The sequence below is a fragment of the Panthera tigris genome, chromosome D3 (assembly GCF_018350195.1).
Source record: "Panthera tigris isolate Pti1 chromosome D3, P.tigris_Pti1_mat1.1, whole genome shotgun sequence".
Lineage (NCBI taxonomy): Eukaryota > Metazoa > Chordata > Mammalia > Carnivora > Felidae > Panthera > Panthera tigris.
The window spans coordinates 90140553-90156148 of record NC_056671.1 but is presented as its reverse complement, the minus strand read 5'-3'; the positions used below and the strand labels follow the sequence as shown (position 1 = coordinate 90156148).

General features: G+C 54.8%; 1 protein-coding gene across 1 annotated transcript in view; it reads right to left on the bottom strand.

The window, feature by feature from the left end:
• Window positions 1–1952: 1952 nt before the first annotated feature.
• TSHZ1 (teashirt zinc finger homeobox 1) overlaps window positions 1953–15596 on the bottom strand; it is a 73962-nt gene continuing 60318 nt past the window's right edge. Inside the window, exon 2 of the mRNA XM_042961537.1 lies at window positions 1953–6508. Within this exon, the coding sequence (XP_042817471.1) occupies window positions 3327–6508 (3182 nt within the window). The 3' untranslated portion in view covers window positions 1953–3326. The remainder of the gene's footprint in view (window positions 6509–15596) is intronic.

Here is a 15596-nt window from a genome sequence, read left to right as displayed (position 1 = left end):
TGTGTTACTATGGAGACCTGTTTTCAACTGAAGTTGCTACAAACTCGTAACAGACATTCTTTCAACTTACTTCCCAGATCCAACATAGACCTTTGTGATCTAAGGTGGGCTGCGGCTGGAGGGGATCTGAAGAATGCCCGTTTGCTCAGGGTGGCTACGCCCGTCCCTGTCCATCAGGGCTACCCCATCACTCAGCCCTACTCTAGTCCCCATCCCAGAGGAGATGCCCAGCCCTTCTCTGCCACACCCCCACCTGGGGACCTGGGGCGATCACCCCGGGGGCAGATCAAAGGGGGTGCTGGAGAGCTGAGCCCCAGGCAAAGCTTCTCTGGTTACGAGCCCAAGTTCTGTGGATCACAAGCCAGGCGGCCTTGGGCAAGTCTCAGTGCCGAGCTGAGCTCTTCCTTTGCCAGCGAGGGTGGAAGGTATGGGACCCCAGGTACAGGTGTGAGGCGTGGATGAGGTAACTCGTGCGAAGCACTCACAATGGCCCCTGGCACCAGAAGGTGCTCCCTAAATGGAACCAGGATGGCTATCTTCATCACTAGCAGTGGTGACCAGAGAACCTAGCATTCCATCCACTGGTCTGTGACAACCAGAGTGGACGACAAGACAGCGACATGACCACGAATTAGAAAAAGGAAAACATGAAGAAAGGAAAGCCCGAGTTCTGTGCCCAAGCCCCAGCGGTCAGGATTCAAGTGCAAATAGCCTCCAAATGTCTTAGCGGCTGCCCGTGGGGACCAAACCCAGCAGACCCCACCCGGGCCTCTGACCCCCGCCCTTCACACACACCCCTGCACCCTCTTGGACTCCCACTACAGGATGAGTTCGCAGAATCACGAATTTGTGGGCCTGTGGTCAAACACCTAGGACCTTCAAAGGATTTTTATGCAAAGACGCCACCTCCTGCCATAGGCCTCATTGTTATTCTTCTCGGTCACCCCTTGAGCCCAAAGTACATAATCACCCAGTAAGTGAACTGAAATGTCTAAATGGCTGCAGCTCCTAAAGGACAGAGCCATTCACCAATGAAAAAAAGGCAGAAAAAAATGTAGCAAGCCTCCCTGGTGCTCTGGGCCTTGGCACGAAGACCACGCAAACATGGCGCCCTGACCGGCCCCCGCCTCCTCTCAGCGGAAACCCCGCCCTCCCCTCCGGCTGCCTCTGAACAGAGCCCGGCCTCCTCACCTTTCTCAGGATGGAATTTTCAAGAAAAGTTAAGCAAAAGGTAGTAGAAGCCGTCTCCCTGCTCACGTCAGTGAGTACTTCCGGCGAGAAGAGAGGCTGCGGGCCTGGACCTGTGATGTCCCGCTGCAGGCGGAAGCAGTGAGCCCCAGAGAGACGGCTGGGGGGTCGGGGTGGGCCTGGCGGCCTCCCCGGTGGAGCCCCTCGGTGCTCGGGGGGGAACCTGCAGAACAACACCGGCCCCAAACGCTGGAGCACCGAGCAGCTCAGCTTCTAAAAACTGCATTTCCAAAAGTGCAGAAACCAGGCTTTCCTCTTTGGAGCAACACGAAACTAGTTCCGAGGCCCCCCAGGGTCGTTGCTGCTACAGCAAGACCGTCCCTTCCACCCCCCCACCCCCCCCCCCCCCCGGCCCCAAGTCCCTGGATTCACACTAAGGATAACCGTAAACATTTTTAAATAGTCCGTGAGGATCCTCTGGATGAAGCAGCTCAGTCCACATATGTACAAAACAGTCACCACTCAGTGGCTGAACTCAGCAACCCGTGGCACCCGGTAGCGTTAAAAATTTTAATTATCATTTAAAAACAAAAAACAAAAAAAAACCACCGCAACACTTATCATCCGAATGAAGCGTGTCACCACACAAATCACGAAGTGATGACTCTGAATAGAATTTTTGTTGGTTGACTGCAGAAGCTATATACCTCTTGTTGCTAAAATAACATCTCAAAGGCAATATAATGACGACATGACAATCTATGTAAATCAAGAACTGCATGTGGGTTTTATTTTACATTTGAGAAAACAGTGGATTTAATTGTGTGAACCAAAATGTACTGTACAATATTAATGATAGAACATCAAAATGTATAATTAATAGTGCACTGCTCGCTTTGTTTTCATTTATTTATTTTTGTCTGATATACATGCATCTGGAAAGATGCGGGTGCCGGTAAAATTCCTCTATTTAAATCAAGCTGCAGGAACTAAATTTTATTCAAAAATTGTGGTTTTACATTATATACACAGAAATTTAATATAAAATGACAATATAAAAAGTTAAAAGAGAAAGCATACAGCCAGAAGGTACAAAGAAAGTGGAATAGATTAAAATGGTACGATAATGTAACATACAGGGGTTTTTAAGCGGATGCTGGCAATTTACAAGGAAAGGACTCCGTTTGCCCCATTTTTTTTTTTTCATTTACCAATGCAGCACGCTATAGAAAGGTCAGCTTATACCAAAGCTTACATTTGTAAATAACTATAAACCGCAGTATTTTACAGGAAAAAAGAAATAGCATTTTTACACATTTTTTAAATAATAGCTTGCATACTTTTTTGCCAAAAGTGGCATTTTTTTTTTTTTTTTCAGCATCCAGAGGGTTTGGGCAGAGTGGCAACTCGGGATGTTTGGGGTGGTGGTGGCGGTGGGTTTTTTTTGTGTGGTTTGGTTTGTTTTGTTCTAAATGTGTAAAGCTGTGGCTTCCTAACCCCATGAGTCCTAGACACCTTTCTATCTTCCAACAGCTGCATGCATGTTTCCTTCACAAACCAGTTCTGCATATAAAAGCTCATTTTTTAATTATTAAATAAGTTTTGTGTCTGACACAGCTTTTGATCTGAATGAAATGCCTTGAAGCCTTTTTTTTCTTTCCTTTTTTTTTCTTTCTTTTCTTTTTTTTTTTTTTCTTTTTTTGAGTGAAAGGCACAGAAATGCAATTGCAGTCCTCAAAGGGTTAAACTTGACACTACTAGGTTCTATGACCTTTATTGTCATGGCAACTTCGTAATTTTAGGATGTCTTTTTGTCATTGTTATTTGTGTCTTTCTCGCCTGCTAAATAAATGTCTCTGAGTAGTGTGCCCCACTATTTCCTACAAAAGATAGCTTAACATCAAGAACAGATGTTGAAAATAAAGGTCAGACTTTGACTCACGGAAAAAGAAAAATAACATGCACAATCGGACAAAGAGCATATAAATATAACTACAAAATATGTGTAAGAAAAACCAAGGTCCAGACAGCCGGCTCGGCAACAAAGGGAAGGCTGATTTCGGAGGCTCAGCCGGGCCTAGTGCAGTACAAAGACGACATTTAGTGCAATGTGCCTCCGTCCCTTGCATACCTGGACGCTACTGTTTTTCCAACTCTGTCACATAGATCAGGTGGTCCTCCGGGGACTTGCCGTGGGTCTTACTAAGGTGCAGTTTGACTGCGTGCTTGCTCGCAAAAGTCCGGTTGCAAAGCTTGCATTGGAATGTGGAGCCCAGATCGTCCTCGGCGGCCCCTACCGGGCCCAAAGCCTTGTTGGCCAGGACTTTTGAAACGTTCTGCTGTTCTTGAATCTGATTTAGTGGCAGCTTGGAGAGATCCTTCAAGCTGAAGCCTAAGTGTGTTTCTAGGTGATTTATGTACGTAGACGCAGTTCTGAACTGAGAGGCACAATCGTTGCAAAAGAAAACAGGATGTCCTGTGTCCAGGTTCTTCAGGAACTTGGTACCCCCTGTCCTCCTCAGCTGGTACTTCACGTTGGCCAGCCAGTGGCTGATGGTGGTCATGGACAGCCCGGTGAACTTGGAGATGTGCACCCGCTCCTGGGGGCCCAGGTCCGCCATGATGTACTTCCCTTCCGGCGTCTCCCGCAGGCTCGAGGCAAACTGAGCCTGCAGGATGAGCAGGTGCTGGGGGTTCCAGTTGGACTGCCGCCCCTTCCTCTTGTGCACGGGCGACAGCTCGTCCAGCGCTTCCTCGAAGCTGCTGCCGTCGGCGTCCGACTTCTCCGACACGGTGGAGGGGGTGGAGGACTTGGGGGTGAGCCGGCCCGTGAGGTTTTTCACCATGTCCGAGATGTCCATGAGGGCGCTCTCCCGGAGAGGCGACGCCACGGCGTCGGCCGCGCCGGAGACCAGGGGCTTGCTCTTGGACTTGGTCAGGTCGATGGGCTGGTCGCTGTTCTCGTAGTAGTAGCGGTCGATGGCGTCGGCCTGCTTGGCGGGGGTGGCGGGGTAGACCGGCTTGTCCAGCATGCTGTTGCTGATCTTGTACAGCATGGCCAGCGGGTCCAGCGAGGGGCTCGCGGGCTTGGACACCTTGCCCAGGTGCGTGTTCATGATGGACTGCAGCGCGCTCAGCGGGTTGATGAAGGAGGGCTCGGGCGAGTGGTCCGTGATGATCCCCAGGTTATTACAGCCGTTGGTGACTTTGGCCCTGAGCGGCTCGGTGCCGTTTGGGGTGTGCGCGTCCGGCACGCCCTCCTTTTTGGCCTTCCCCGCCTCCGCCTCGGGGCCCTTCTTCTGCTGGACTTTGCCGCCGCTCTCCTCCGCTCGAGGGAAGTCCTTGTTCTCTTTGGCCACGGGGGACACGGCCTTGGCCGGGGAGCCCTTCTCCCGGTCGGCGGGCCTCTCCTCCTTCTTCACGCTGACCTTGCCGGTGACCTTCTCCACCAGCTCCTCCATGGCCGACACGTTGCTCTTGTGCGGCGGGGGCGTGAGGCTCCCCGGGGAGTGCAGGAGCGCGCTGTGCTCCGACGACAGCGACTTCACGCCCCCCGCGTAGGACGGCTGCATCTGCACGCTCTGCACGGCCGGCAGCGGCTTCACGGTGCCGGGCAGCTGGTAGGCCGCGTGGATGCTGGGGTAGCCGCCCCACGAGGGTGCGCCGTTCTGGGCTTTGCTGATGGCCGTGGACACCGTGTTCTCCAGGGACTTGAGGATGTCCACCCCGCCCTTGGGGCTGTCGTCCAGGTCCTCCTCGCGCAGGTACCGATACAGGGCGGTGGGTTCGAACTTCTCGGCCGCGTCCTGGCTCTCCTCCTTGACCTTCTTCTCCGCCTCGCCGGCCGCCGGCGCCTTCTCCCGCTCGGGCTCCTTCTTCTCCTCGGCGGGCGAGGACGCCGCGGGAGAGTCGGGCTGCTTCTTGACGTGGGAGGCGGGCAGCCGGGTGTGCGTGGTGGGCGGCAAAGGGATGGACTGGATCTTCTCTTCCACCACGGGGTCCAGCGCCAGCTGCTTCCCCTTCTTGGAGGCCGAGGTGGTCACCTTGAGGAAGTGGCCGGTGACCATCATGTGGGCGGTGAGCTGCTGCAGGGTGTCGTGGGAGCTGCCGCACTCCATGCACTTGAGGATCTGCGCCTTGCGGGCCTCGAACTGCCAGGTGTAGCTGGCGCCGTTCTGGTAGCCGTAGCGGTTGTTGGGCGTCACGTAGGGGTTGGCGGCCTTCTGGTCCTTGGCCGCCTCGCCCAGCGCCGCGTCGGCGGCCGGCCCCGCCGGCTCGGGAGAGCACGGCGACGCCAGGTCCTGCAGGGCGCGCTTCTTGGTGGAAGGGACCAGTTTGGCGATGGCTGGTACTGGCTCCTTCAGAGGCACTTTCTGGTAATGCTTGGTCTTGATCATGTGGACGCTCAGGTCCTGCAGCGACTCGAAGGAGTGGCCGCAGTACATGCACTTGAGCACCTTCTGCGCGTCCTCCTTGCCTTCCATCTCCATCAGCGAGCGCTTCCTGGGCTTGGACCACCGCTTGGTCTTCTCGGAGTCCTTGTCCCGGTTGTCGTCGCGGTAGTGCCCCGTCTCGTTCATGTGCACCGTCAGCTCCACCAGCGTGTCGTAGGCGGCGCTGCAGTCCCGGCAGCGGAACTTGCTGGCGCCCGTGAACACGGACCCGTAGAGCTTGTTGTTCTGCCTGTAGAGCTGCACGGTGCTGAAGAGGCTGGGCTCGGGGAGCAGCCCGTAGGAGGACGTCTGCTGCAGCGTCTTGGCCAGCGCGGCCTGGTGCCAGTCGTAGCCCGAGCCGCCGCTGCCTCCGGTGCCCGAGCCCGAGCCCGAGCCCGAGCTGGGGGTGCTCGCGGTGGTGCCCGTGGGCCCCGCCGTGCTGGTGGGGGGTGTGGGCGCGGGGGTGGAGCTCTCCTTCGGGCCCACATCGTTGCTGCTGGTGGTCGAACCGGACTTCTTCAAGTCCAAGGCGAGGCTGGACCAGCAGGACTCAGAGAACAGGTTGGCATACACCGCCTTGATCTGCGCCAAGCTGTCCTGGGGGTAGGAGACGCCGTCCGGGCCCTGCGGATCCTCTTTGCCCTCTCTGGAGGAAGAGCTCTTGAAATGGACCAGCTGGTCGCTGTTCTCACTGAAAGGGGACCCGTAGCCCGCGTCCTGATTCGTCGCGGTGCTGACCGGGGAGTTCTGGTAGCTCTGGGCTTCTTTGATGTCCGCCTCCTCGTTGCACACGTACTCGCCGTCCTGGACGTCCAGGGACAGCCCATCCTCCTCCACGGCTTCTTCATCTATCTCTGCTGCCTTTAGTTCTTCCTCGGGAACATAAGCTAGGAGAGAAAAATGAAACACGGTGAGGGGAAATCAATCATCTTCAAGGACGCGGCCTCCCCAGCAGTTAGATGGTCTTTAAAGAGAAGTTTCTCAGCCAAGCTCCCAGGCCACGCTTTACGGAAGCAGCCGCTTACGGCTCCGCGGCGGAACCCGGGTTTCACCCGGGACGACGTCCCCCCTCCCGAGTGAATACATTTGCGCCGAAGGGGCCTCTACTAAAGGGCCAGCAGCCGCCCCCTTCTTCGAGACGTCAGTGTGGCCGTCACAGCGGGGGCCGCAAGGGGAGCCTGGCCCCCTCCTCCCAGAGGCTCTTGCTTTCCTAAGTGACGTGCGGGTCTGTTACGCCTTCCCATCGGGTGGGACCCGGCTGTCGGCTTTGAGGGCAACGTATTCCACAGACAGGATCATATGGTTTCCATAAATAAAAAGCCTCCTCCGCGGCAAGCGATGAAAATACTCTCGGCCTCACTACAAAGAACCACACGTCGCGCCACCAGCCCCCTGCCTGGACAAAGCCGGCGTCACCCGCAGGGGACCCCGGAGAGTGTGCCAAGCAGCATCGCCTACGGGAGTCTAAGGCGGAGACGACCCACATATCTGGTGACAGATGAATGGAGGAACACAATGTGTGTATATGCACACTGGAATATTATGCGGTCTTAAAGAGGAAGGAAATTCTGATACCCGCCGTCGCGCGGACGAACCTGGAGGGCGTCATGGTGAAGGGAGATCGGCCAGACACAAGAGGGCACGTACTGTCTGATTCCACTGATATGAAGCACCTATAACAAGTGGTCAAATTCACAGAGACAGAGGGTAGAAGGTGGTTTCCGGGGGCACAAGGGGGGAGGGGGGCTGGGGAGTTAGCGTTCCGCGGGGAGCGGAGTTTCGGCTTTTGGGAAGACAGAAAGTTCCGGAGACGGATGGTGGGGATGTGGCTGCCTGACAAGTGTGAATGCACTTAGTGCCACTGAAGCGTCCACTTAAAAATGGATTAAAACGTTCACTTTTACGCTATGAACCTTTTACCACAATAAACACATTTTCTTTACATGTTAACAAAGCCAGTGGAAATGCTACAACAGAGTGACTTCTTGGGCTGATGGCGTCATTTCCCAGAGGAAAGTACTGGATGCGGACAGACGTCACGTGAATGAGAAGGTTGGAGGGCACATAAATCATTAGATGAAACCTGATTTTTTTTTACCGCGGGACATTTTAAATCTTTAACGTGTGACCTATCTCGTTAATTCTCAAGGGGAGCTAACTCTATGTACCACCTCTTATTTGACCAAAATACATTTATTTGTATTTTTATTATTATTATTATTATTTTTTTTTTTTTTTTTTTTTTTTTTTTAGGAAACAACTAGCTGAATGAGTGCTCTGTCCACCTCTTGGGAAATTTGGGCTTAAGACATTTTCCAGGAGGCCCCTAGTAAAATGCACCGCTATGATGCGAGAGGGGTGTCTCATTAAATCTGATCACTCTTTATCACCTTATCAGAGCCCGATCCTCAGGGAACGTGGCATTGAGCACACGCGTTTGCAGGGACGGTTGATAGGAGAGACCGAGAACATCTCGGCTGCCCGAAGGGCGGACGCGGGGCGGGGGGGGGAGGGGGGGGGGTGGCAGGAAGTGACAGGACAGTGTCAGCACCTGCAGACAGAGGGCTTCGGGTTGGGGCAGCCACGCGCACTTCTGGGCATGTGCACACACAGGCACGGGGAACACGGCGGAATCGGTCACGTGGACCCTGCAGAATCCCTGCACGCACCAGACACCGTGGGCCATCCCGCACTGGGGGGGGGGGGGGGGGCGCGGGGCTGGCATCGAGCAACCTGAGCCTAAGCGTTCACGTGTTTCACAGCTGAAGTTCACGCGAAGAGCGGTCCGCTAACAGACCCGGGCGCTACGGTGCCGTTAATGCTGTGCGGCCAGCAGGGAAAATAAGCAGTAGGGCAGGGGCTGAGGTTTACTACAGGCACGGGCCTCTGCACGGCGCTCCAGACAATCCTACACGGCCCTCCTGGGAAACGTAAACCTCATAAAACTGAAACAACAGCAACAACCCCTCCCCCAACCCCCAAGATTTCCAAGTTGGACGTCACCTTCATTTGCTGTATAATTATTAAGGGTTGAGGACCATCCAGGGCTCTGAAGGTCTGAAGCTCCAACCCCCGGCCAAGGGTCCTAGTTCATGAAGCCTCGTCACCTGGGCCCCAAGGTCCACCCCTGCGGGTTCTGATGGGGACGTCTAAGACCACGAAGCAGTCCGGGCGGGGCAGAGTCCGTTTGAAGATGCGGGCCCCAAGTCCCGCAGCGGCTGGCCTGATTCTAAGCTGTCCCAAAGCAGCCCCAGGGGCACCCCTGTAGGTGGCTGAACGCACCAGGGTCCGTGGCAGGCAGCTGCCTCATGGACCCGGTCTGTCCTCTTTGAGGAAACTAGGATTCATGCCCTAGCAACTAATGAAAACTAATTTTGGGGCGCCTGGGTGGCTCAGTCGGTTGAGCGTGCAACCTCGGCTCGGGTCGTGGTCTCAGAGTTCGTGAGTTCGAGCCCCGCCTCCGGCTCTGTGCTGACTGACGGCTCAGAGCCTGGAGCTGCTTCGGATTCTGTGTCTCCCTCTCTCTCTGTCCCTCCCCCACTCACGACCTGTCTCTCTCTGTCTCTCAAAACTAAAATAAACGTAAAAAAGATTTTTTTTTAATAAATAAATAAATAAATAAATAAATAAATAAATAAATAAATAAAACTAATTGCAAGGAAAGGTTTCATCTGAACCAGTTTGGCTCGGCCTGGGAGGCCCATCACCGTGGGTCTGCTCCCTGGATCACCGGTCAGCTGGTCTGTCTCCATCCCTGGACGGAAGCAAAGCCACCCCCTGCCTACCCCCGGGCTGGCACCCAGCAGCATGTCTGAATAAATAAATGACTTCCGTCCCAGGTCTGCAAACCCAGAAATGGGAGATGCCCCATAACACCGCTACAGTTCGTTCAGCACCCCCTGGTCCCCACAGCAGACCCATTCTGGGTCTGGAATGGTATAGACACAAGGAGGCTGGCACCTGCCTGCTCCCTCGGGCACAGGTTTCATCCCCTTCCCCGGGCACCCCCGCCCCCGACGGCGTGCAGTATCCGGGGGCCACACTCCATCCCAGGTCGTCCTCCTCCTGGGGCAGTCCAGTCTACACTGGGAAGTTCCTGGGTTGAGCTCAAATGAGTTCCGCTGACGACTCCACATGCCCCCAAAGCAGCAATTGTCAGGTAGAACCACACAGAACAAACCCCAGCCTCTTCCACAAGGAAACCCTCCCAAGGTATCATTTCTGAGTGAGCCCTTCCCTCGGCTGGGACACCCACGTCCGCTGTTCTCCAGGAAGCGGGTGTTGGGGAGGGGGGATCCCTAATGTGCCCACCCTCCTGGAGCTCACGGGAAGGGAGCCCCAGCATGCACTAAGGGGAAACCCGGGATCCTACCCGCTCTCCCTGCCCCGGGCTCAGCATGCCCACCTTCCCAGCGTCCCTGTGGGGAGGCAGTTTCAAGGTCCCTCCTGCCCCAGCCGCAGCCCTGGGGACGGCACACGCTGACCCTGCTGTACCCGGACGAGGGCACCGGCTGCCTCCAGCCACCCCCTCCCGTTGGTCCTGCCAACTGGACGGCGGTCTCTTTCAGGGGATGCCACCTGTTCCGGGAGTCCCCCCAGCGCACATGTCTAGGACCACCGAATCGATGCCCCCCCCCCGCCCCGCCCCCCGGACAGACCCGCTGGCCACAGGCCCTGACAGGGGAGGTACGTGAAGGCTGGGCTTGCACGTCTGCAGAGTGAGCTGTGTCTGGCACACAGAAGGAGCTCTAATTGCTGCCACATGAATTTGTCACGGTGTGAGTGCTCCAGACCCTCCCAAGTCAATTATGTGCAAACAAAACGTTCCTCCTGCCCCCTCCCCAAGTAACAGCGCGCTCACCCCCGAATTAGGACCCCCCTAAACCACCTGTTACTGAACCACCCCAAACAAAACAAGTCACCCACTCCGGAGACACAGCCCTTGTCCCTGTTCTCAAGCCCGGCATCCAGCGCTGCCCGCGACCTCAGCAATCCGGACCCCACGCCAACCACCTGCCGCTGCAGCAGCCTTCCAGCCAGGCCACCCCGCTTCGTCCCGCAGCCCGGGGACCCCGCTCTCGCCATCCCGGAGTTAAAATCTCCATTAAAGTCATGTCCTACACGGGGGCGGGGTGGGTACAAATCCCCACGTGGGCCCCTCCTCCTGCCACGCGTCCGGCCCCGGGTGGGACCCGGGCCCAGACAGTGCCTCCCCGGACCTCGTGAACACTTATCCTCACGGGGAGGCTCAGATGTCGCCTCCGTCGTGACGCCCCTCTTAATCCCTGCCAGAACCCACTGTTCCCCGAAGAACTGAGAGATGTTTACTCGCCTGTCCTCTTAGTGAAACCTCAACTTTCAGCCCGCGGGCCCCGCTGGGAGGGGCGTGTCCACACTATCACCTCGCCGCACCCCACGAGCCCTCAAGGCAGCATCACTGAGATGCCTGCTTTGCAGATGGGGAAACCGAGTCTCTGAGAAGCTGACCAGCTCCCGCAAGGTCACGCGGGGAAGAAACAATGCGGCATTCAAATCTGGGTCACCTGACACCCGGCCACCTCAGAACGAAGCTGCTCTCCTTCGTCAGCGTCCCAGTGCCAGCGAGCACGTCCAGTAACTGCTGTGAGCGGGACCGACCCCAAGTATTCCGTAGGGAGTATCAGAGCACCTCTTCTGTGCCCGTCGTGGGGTGTGACCGACAGAGTCGCAGCCAAAGAAGTCAGATGTCTGAAATGCTGACACCCTTAGGCCACGTAATTGTACTTGGGGACGGACAGCCACGAACACGATACGAAACACAGAAAAGGCTTTCTGCACAAAGATGTCCTTTGTATATTATTCCATACACAATCCGCCACGCTCTGAATCTCCAACAATAAAACGTAATTAAGTGATTTGTAGTTGATCCCCACGATGCACAATTATTCAAACATTAAAAAGTGTCTTGGGGCCCCGGGGTGGCTCAGTCGGTTAAGCGTCTGACTTCAGCTCAGGTCATGAGCTCATGGTTCGTGGGTCCGATCCCTGCATCAGGCTCTGTACTGACAGCTCAGAGCCTGGAGCCTGCTTCAGATTCTGTGTGTCCCTCTCTCCCTCTGCCCCTCCCCTGCTCATGCTCTGTCTCTCTCTCTCAAAAATAAATAAATGTTAAAAAATTTTTAAAAAAAATAAAGGGGCACCAGGTGGCTCAGTCAGTTAAGCATCCGACTTCAGCTCAGGTCATGATCTCGTGGTTCGTGGGTTCGAGCCCCGCATCAGGCTCCCTGCTGACAGCTCAGAGCCCGGAGCCTGCTTCGGATTCTGGGTCTCCCTCTCTCTCTGCCCTTCCCCCACTCACACTCTGTCTCTCTCAGTCTCTCTCTCTCTCTCTCTCTCTTTCTCTTTCTCTCTCTCAAAAATAAACATTTAAAAAAAATTTGTTTTAAGTGTCTTTAATGACATGGAGAGTCATTAAGTGCAAACAGCAAAGGACAAGACTGTATACACAGTACAAGGGAAAACTTCTTTTCAAAGAATGTAAATAGTGGGTTTTTTTCTAGATAAAGAATATATGGGTTATGTTGAGTGGCGTGGCTCTTGATAAATATCTCTACCTTCAAAACCTTCTTCTGTGTTTTCACCTCAACAAACAAGGATTAGCCATCCCTCTCTGTTCCTGGAATGAAACAGCAGCAGCAAACCTTCCGCGAGCACCTGGCAGCCGGGAGCCAGACCCCGGGACCAGGGGTTCCAGGAAGGGCAGGGCCCAGCCTGGGGAGAGAAATGTGCAAAGACCTTTGTTAATTGTTACTTTTCAAAAAATTTTAACAAGTAGAAGGGGGCAGGCACGTAAGGGGTGCAAGTGGTATCTGGGTTCTGGTAGGAGGGATGCCAGTGGCCAGGACCATCTTCCACACCCCCCCCCCCACTGCGTGTCCCTGTCCCACCTTCTCCTGGAGGGGGGCTGCAGGTCCCAAGGAGGGGCCTAGGCGGCGGGCCTCCCCAGCGGCCCTCAGCCCTCCAGCTCGGCGGTCATCACGCTGCAGGACCTCAGCCCTCGGCCCGCATGTTCTCTGTCCCATTCTAGAACGTTAAGGTTACACTCTACCACTGGCTCGCCCAGCATCCCAGTCCTGATAAGTTGATATTCCCTGCTATGACACTCTTCTTCCGTTGCTCTAGCCCGTTGACCTATTCCCTGAAGGAGTTAACTTTCCAACGCTAACGTATGTGGAGCCCGAGGAAGCGGGGACCCAGAGGGGCAGCTGGGGGCCGCCTGCCTGTGCCCGCATCGTGACACCCTGCGGACCCCAGAGGTGTTTTCCCGCTCCGCCCTAGGATAGGACAGTAAAATTAGCTTGTGGAGAGAACACGTCCCCTTGAGCAGGTAATCTGCATTCTAGTGGCCCTCCAGTCAAACCACAGGTAGGGGCGCTCATGGTCACCTGAGAACACAGACGACGGGATGGCCATAGCGTTAACAGGGGCGAGGGATTCAATGGCCACAAAGACGAAGGTGTGAGGGAGCCCATGGAATGTTCCAGAGTGATTCTGTGAGCCATCAGCCAGCCTCCTTTACCCCTCTGCCCTCCATTCCAAGAGCTGAGTGGGCTCCAAGGCCCCAGCACTAACGGTAACAATAGACACAGTAACAATTACCAGGGCATCACCCCCTGCATGCCCACCAACGGCCAGCACCCACCAGCACTTGACCCCTGATCTTCCGATCCTCTCCATCTAACTGCTGGGCAGCTGATGAATGGGCCTTCCTGAGGCTCCCCCAGGGTCAGGGCTGGGCTCCAACCCTCCCCGCCTCGCCTACAGACCTGCCCTTTAAAAGCAATGCTCGAGCCCCCCAGGCGACCCCCCAACGGCTCCTGCCTTCCAAATCTGGGCTCAGGCCAAGGCCACTCACATCCCAGGGTCAGAGCCGTCAGAGTGCTCTAAAACCCACTGAGTTTCATGTAAGAGTTTGAACCTGAGGAGGACGAGAAGGCTGGATCTTGCAGGACAGGGTTGTCCTGAAGACGGAAATTCTCAGACCACACCTACCCCACGGGGCCTGAAAAGACCAACTGAACATCGGGCTTCAGCATTGGGCAGGGAAGGAGGCCTTTGGTTTTGCCACGTCTCTAGCAGGACGAATGGGCTAAACTACTTTTCAAGACAAGGCTCCCTGAGCCACATCTATGACACTCGGCAGGTGCACAGAGGACCCTAGGTGTGTACAGGGGTGACTGAAGGATGAGTGCCCCAGGCAGCCTGAACCTGGAGGCCGGGGTAAGTGGGTACGGGTGACATTCTAGCTGCTCATCTCTACAGGGTCCAGGCCAATGAGGCCACCATTGTGGACAGACCGCCATCATTATCGCGACAGGAGGACAGATGTGGGGAAGGGACAGAGTGATGAGGCACCTCGGAAGCAGCCCCAGCCCACTCACCTATGGACAGTGCGGCCCCCACACACTCACCCACTTGTCAGGACCTCAGTTTCCCCAAACCGCATTCATGGCAACTACTGGTGTCTTTGGGGGGGAAGGGGTTCTAGGAAGCGCTCATGGACACGGCAGCCGTGATCATCGTGCCCGAGTCTGTGCCTGTGGGTCCCGCCGCCTCCGCCTCAGGTCCTGCGGAGGCAAAGCAAACCAGCAAATGCGCACGGAGGGACCGTCCCCCTACGCTGGGCCTAAGAGGCACCCCTGCTTAGTCTCGTGCCTCTCAAGCTGTCACTAACCTCTGAACAATCGGAACAAAATAAGGGTCTGTCCCACTGAGAGCCGACCCATTACTGGCCTTCATCGTTGGGTAGATGGTGCACTTACCAATCAGACTCCAAATTCACACCAGGGGATTATTCGGGAAGTGCGGTCTTTAACTTCCGCGTTTTCCAGGCCCCTCTGTCTGCCCTTCAGCAGTCTCCCTGACGGCTACTCCTTCCAGAGGAAGAAAGGGGGTGGGGGCTCGAAGGGAGCAGAAGGGGGCTCCTGATTAGCAGCTCTTCCCGAGGCCGGTGCAGGATGCGGGGGGCGGCAGCGGTGGGGGGGGGGGGGCAAATGAACAATAATCAGTCTGGGAGACTTTGCTGTTTATCCAAGGTCTTTCCCTCCTTAGCGCGCATAATCGAGAGTTGGCTGTGAATGAGGAAAATGGATATTTAAAAGTGACAACTATCAAACACAGGTCTCATCCCTGCTTGGTTACGGGCTTCCAGTAAATACCAAACTTTGCTATCGTATTGCCACCTGGTGAAACTATACAATCCTACCAAATTACACGTCTATCTACATCCAACTAGGTTTTAGACCGGCAAATGTGATATCCATGAGCAGATGGCCATTATATCAAAATACATTTACTCCAAGGGGCCAATTCACAAACGGGTCTCACACACACCTACGTGATAAATGTACAGCTGCAATTCATCGTGGAGTCTTGCAAAACACACTTTCTTCCAAATTTATAATTGATCACTTGTAAAGTTACTTCACCTCTGTTACGAGCAGAGCAGGTGGTTTTGATGAAAGGTAGAATACACTGGGAAATAAAAAATGCAGAGAAAGCAGATATAGGTAAGAGCTCGTTCCTTCCTACTCTGAAACGGACACTAAAGTACAAGCAGGATACGTGTTAATTTACGAACATACGTTCTGATTTTTCGCAGGAAGATACTCTGCCAAGCAAAGCTGAAACACCACTTCTGCTCTCATGTGATAGGAGCGAAAATTTTTCTATCACTCTGGCAGATTTTAATTGCCTGGTACCAATCATTAACGTACTGGTCTGCAAAACCATCTGATTTATACCAGAATTGTTTCTTTATTTAAAACCTGCTAGAAGCCATTTTTAAGAACTGCAGAGTCCGTAAATAGAATGGCCTGTCATTTGTATCCAACTCGTCATTCTAATTAGGAATCCACAGGTAACTTCCTTCACTATCATTTCTTCTTTCCTCACGGTCCCCGAATGCAATGTCGAGTTCAAAGAGGAAGAAGAAAC